This window comes from Medicago truncatula, chromosome 2 (assembly GCF_003473485.1).
Source record: "Medicago truncatula cultivar Jemalong A17 chromosome 2, MtrunA17r5.0-ANR, whole genome shotgun sequence".
NCBI classification, from domain to species: domain Eukaryota; kingdom Viridiplantae; phylum Streptophyta; class Magnoliopsida; order Fabales; family Fabaceae; genus Medicago; species Medicago truncatula.
The window spans coordinates 22034544-22038447 of NC_053043.1; the positions used below are offsets into that span (position 1 = coordinate 22034544).

The following is a 3904-nucleotide window of genomic DNA, read 5'->3' on the forward strand; positions in this document are numbered from 1 at the left end:
TACTTTTCTTTTCTCCACAAATAAAAAAGAATAATTGAAATTAAGAAAATAAAATAAAACATAGTGGTATCCTGTAATTCCGACAGGCTCAATTAATATGGTCAACATTTGGTTGACCTTCAACTTTACGGGAATCGAAGGTTTTCTCATTTATATTTGAGGATTTCTACAAGATGGCAAGCCTAGCGTGCATAGTCAGAAGTTCGACAGAGCAAGGTGATCGTTGTTGTGCACGATCAAATTTAAGTATTTTAAAACAAGTAGTACAAGGTAGTTAAACTTGGTCGTCTCTCGAGGATTTTTGATTTAACAATTACCAATAAGAAGAACAGCAGCTATGAATTCAAAAATATAAATTGGGGGGGTTTTGTTTGCTTCACGGAACAACTTGCAAATTAGGAGAAATTCAATTAATAAAAAGCAATCAATCCATTGGTTTTAGGCATACTACGTTTATTCCTTCTATCACGGGTTCTTGATAAAGATTCATTCAGATGTCAAAAGCCTGATTGATTATAAAACTAAGTAAACAAGCGGTAATTAATTTTATACAAATTCCATTCGATTAAGCATCAGAATGTGTTCAACTAACCATGAGAGTGAACAAGCGTCACTTAGAACACAGTTAATATCATAACAGAATTCAATCAATCTTATATGCTAAGTGCCATAACCTATATCAAATTTCTATTCAAACTGATTTAAACAAGCGATAAAACAACTCAAATACTCTCAATGGTGCAAAACCGAAACAGATCGTGTAAGCATCAATCTAATCGAATTTGCATCAATAGAATCAAAATTGAGTAAGCATCAAATCGAATTAAAGAGACATGAAATTGATATAGAAAGAAATTGACATGTAAACAAAATTAGCATTAGAATCCAAACCTCAAGAATTCATAAACGGAGCACCCTTACACCAATGGATCAATTTAGGGTTTAGGCTTCCATCACGAAAAGTTTGCACACAGGTTTTGATAATACGGCTGAATGAATAAAAGATAATGTTCTGGCTGTTTTCAGCCTTATTTATAGGTCTAAACATTAACCTAATTCGTAAAACCGAGTTACAACAATAGCTGGGCCAAAAGTCGGCTACTCGACCCATTTACGGTTAAAACCATTTGACCCAAATTCGCAGTCAACAAAACTGCTTCAGATATTGGAATTTTTGATCCGGAGGACGTCCAAACTGGGATTTGTGCTCAGCATGAAAGTTGTAGATATTTTCCTTATCTTTCCAACGCTTATTTGTACGCCTCCAACGGATAACCGCAGCCAAAGTTATGGCCTGCGCAATGAAAGGTGTCCAATTACTGTTTATTCAGAAAATAAGTAGGGAAAATAAAATAAATGCAAAACTAAACTAAACTTAGAAAACACATTAAAAATACTAAAAATAAAGGGAGAAATCATAGAATTGCCATAGCATAAGATAGAAGAAAGTACATTAAAAATGCACTGATCAAATTCCCCCACACTTAAGCTTTTGCTCTTCGAGCAAATCTCAAGATTAAAGACTCAAGGTAAAACGAAAAAAACGAGACACGACATGCTGCAAAGTTACAAGAAATTAGCACATTCCAGGATTCAAGGAGCATGGCAATCATGAATAACATCTTATAACAGGCGCAATGAACAAGGTGGCTATTAGACTAACAAATGCATCAAGAATGATAGAACCTCACGGAATATACAAGTATAAAGTGCACTCAATCCCTCGTGGTGTGTGCAATCTGTATAAAATGAAGTGTTAGGGTTAGTATTTGCACTCAAAGCACATCATCATAGTTAGCACTGCCATAGGCTTGACAAGCCTCTTACATCCCCAAAGATGGAGGACATCCACACAATAAAGCACATACATGTACAGATCAAAAGGTCTTTATTCAGGTTTGTAACGGGGCCAAGGTACAGGTGGGATAAACCTAAGGAATATTAAGGCATAAATCGAAGAGGATAAAGAAGCATGAATTCATTGAGTAGCAAGTATGAGTGGTGTTTGAAATTAACAAAATACAGCAACATAATAGAACTCAACACCATAATTTCTTCATATCCTATGATAGCTTTTTCACACGCCTTCACATCAGAAATTGCCCACAATACAACTTTCAGCACAAATTTCTTTTTCTTCTCTTTTTTTATTTCCATTTTTTTTCTTCATTTTTCTTTTCTTTTTCTTTCCATCTTACCAAACGAACATAATATTTCCCTTTCCCCTATCAGATAAAAATTAGAACCATAATGAGAACCTCCACACTTATTCAAAATTTAGAATTCAAGCTCCTTCATCCACTAAGATTGGGACATAAAAAGAATGGATAAAACAAAGGCTTAATTGGCTTGTAATTAGGTAATATACAAAGAATGGGATAAATAGCTTAAAGGGGCTTAACAAAGGAATAATAATATCAGGGTAGGCTTATTTGGCTAAAAGTAGGTTATGAAAGAAAGATGGCGTATATCATTTCCGTACATGCATGTGAACAAGTGTTTCAAGAGTCAAGGCAAACCCTGGAAGTAACTAACAGTATGAGTGAATTCACACAAGAAACAACAAATGTTGGAAGCTCAAAAACTCACAAGGTTTCATGTCTATCACAAATGATGCACAATCTAGTATCAAGTCAACTTATCACACTACAAAAGTAAAAATGTTATCCACATCATGACATACAACTCTAAGCCTAAAACAATGAAACTACTCATAACAGTTGCATGCATGCCAAAACTATATATATATGTATATATGTTGGATATGAAAGAAAAAAGAAAATAAAACTAAATTAAAACCAACTAAGTGTAAAATGTTCCCCCCCCACACTTAAATCAGACATTGTTCGCAATGTAACAATTAATATAAAGTGAGAAAAAGGAAGGAACACACCCGAGGAGCTAAGGGGTAGCTGCTGGAGGGTATGAAGGCTCCTCCAAGGAGAGCTCTTCAACAATTTCTTCTTCAGGCATCAGACTTTCATGGAACAGCTTCATCCGCTGACTGTTTACTTTGAACACTTTGTCGGTACCTGCACTTTTAATCTCAACAAAAGGTCCAATCCATTTGGACCGAAGCTTACCTGCCATGATTTTTAAACGAGAGTTAAACAATAAAATTTTCTGGCCAATTGAGAAGTCCTTCTTAGAAATCATTTTATCATGGAAGTGTTTTGTTTTCTCTTTATAAATCCGAGAGTTCTCATAAGCCTTTAACCTGAGCTCCTCAAGTTGTTGTAGTTGGAGCTTCCTCTCTATGCCTGCTGTCTGCATCTCAAGATTGCAGCTTTTGACCGCCTAATAAGCACGGTGCTCAATTTCCATTGGAAGATGACATGCCTTATCAAACACCGATCGATATGGAGACATCCCTATAGATGTCTTGTAGGCTGTCCTCTGTGCCCACAACGCTTCATCTAGCCTGCGGCTCCAGTCCTTTCTATTAGGTTGCACCATCTTCTCAAGGATCTGCTTGATCTCCCTGTTCGAGATTTCTGCCTGACCATTAGTTTGGGGGTGATATGCTGTAGAAACTCTGTGCACAACCCCATACTTATTTAGCAACGTCTCCATGGTGCGGTTACAAAAATGAGTGCCTTGGTCACTTATGATGGCTCGAGGTATTCCAAACCTGCAAAAAATATTAGACCTGACAAAATCTTCAACAACTCTACAATCATTAGTACGAGTGGGGATTGCTTCAACCCAATTTGAAACATAATAAACAACAAGTAAAATATAAAGAAAACCAAAAGAGGAAGGAAAAGGACCCATAAAATCAATACCCCATACATCAAAGACCTCGCAGAAAAGCATCGGTTGTTGAGGCATTTCACTCTTACGAGTGATGTTTGTACCTGCTCTCTGACACTGCTCACAAGTGCGGTAAGTCTCAAAAGCATCC

The 3904-nt window shown here is 36.3% G+C and overlaps 1 protein-coding gene across 1 annotated transcript; it reads right to left on the bottom strand.

Annotated features, from left to right (window-relative positions):
• Positions 1-2901: 2901 nt before the first annotated feature.
• LOC120578319 (uncharacterized) lies at positions 2902-3273 on the bottom strand. The gene has a single exon (XM_039830997.1). The coding sequence runs from the start codon at positions 3271-3273 to the stop codon at positions 2902-2904; it is 372 nt and encodes a 123-aa protein (XP_039686931.1).
• Positions 3274-3904: the final 631 nt, after the last annotated feature.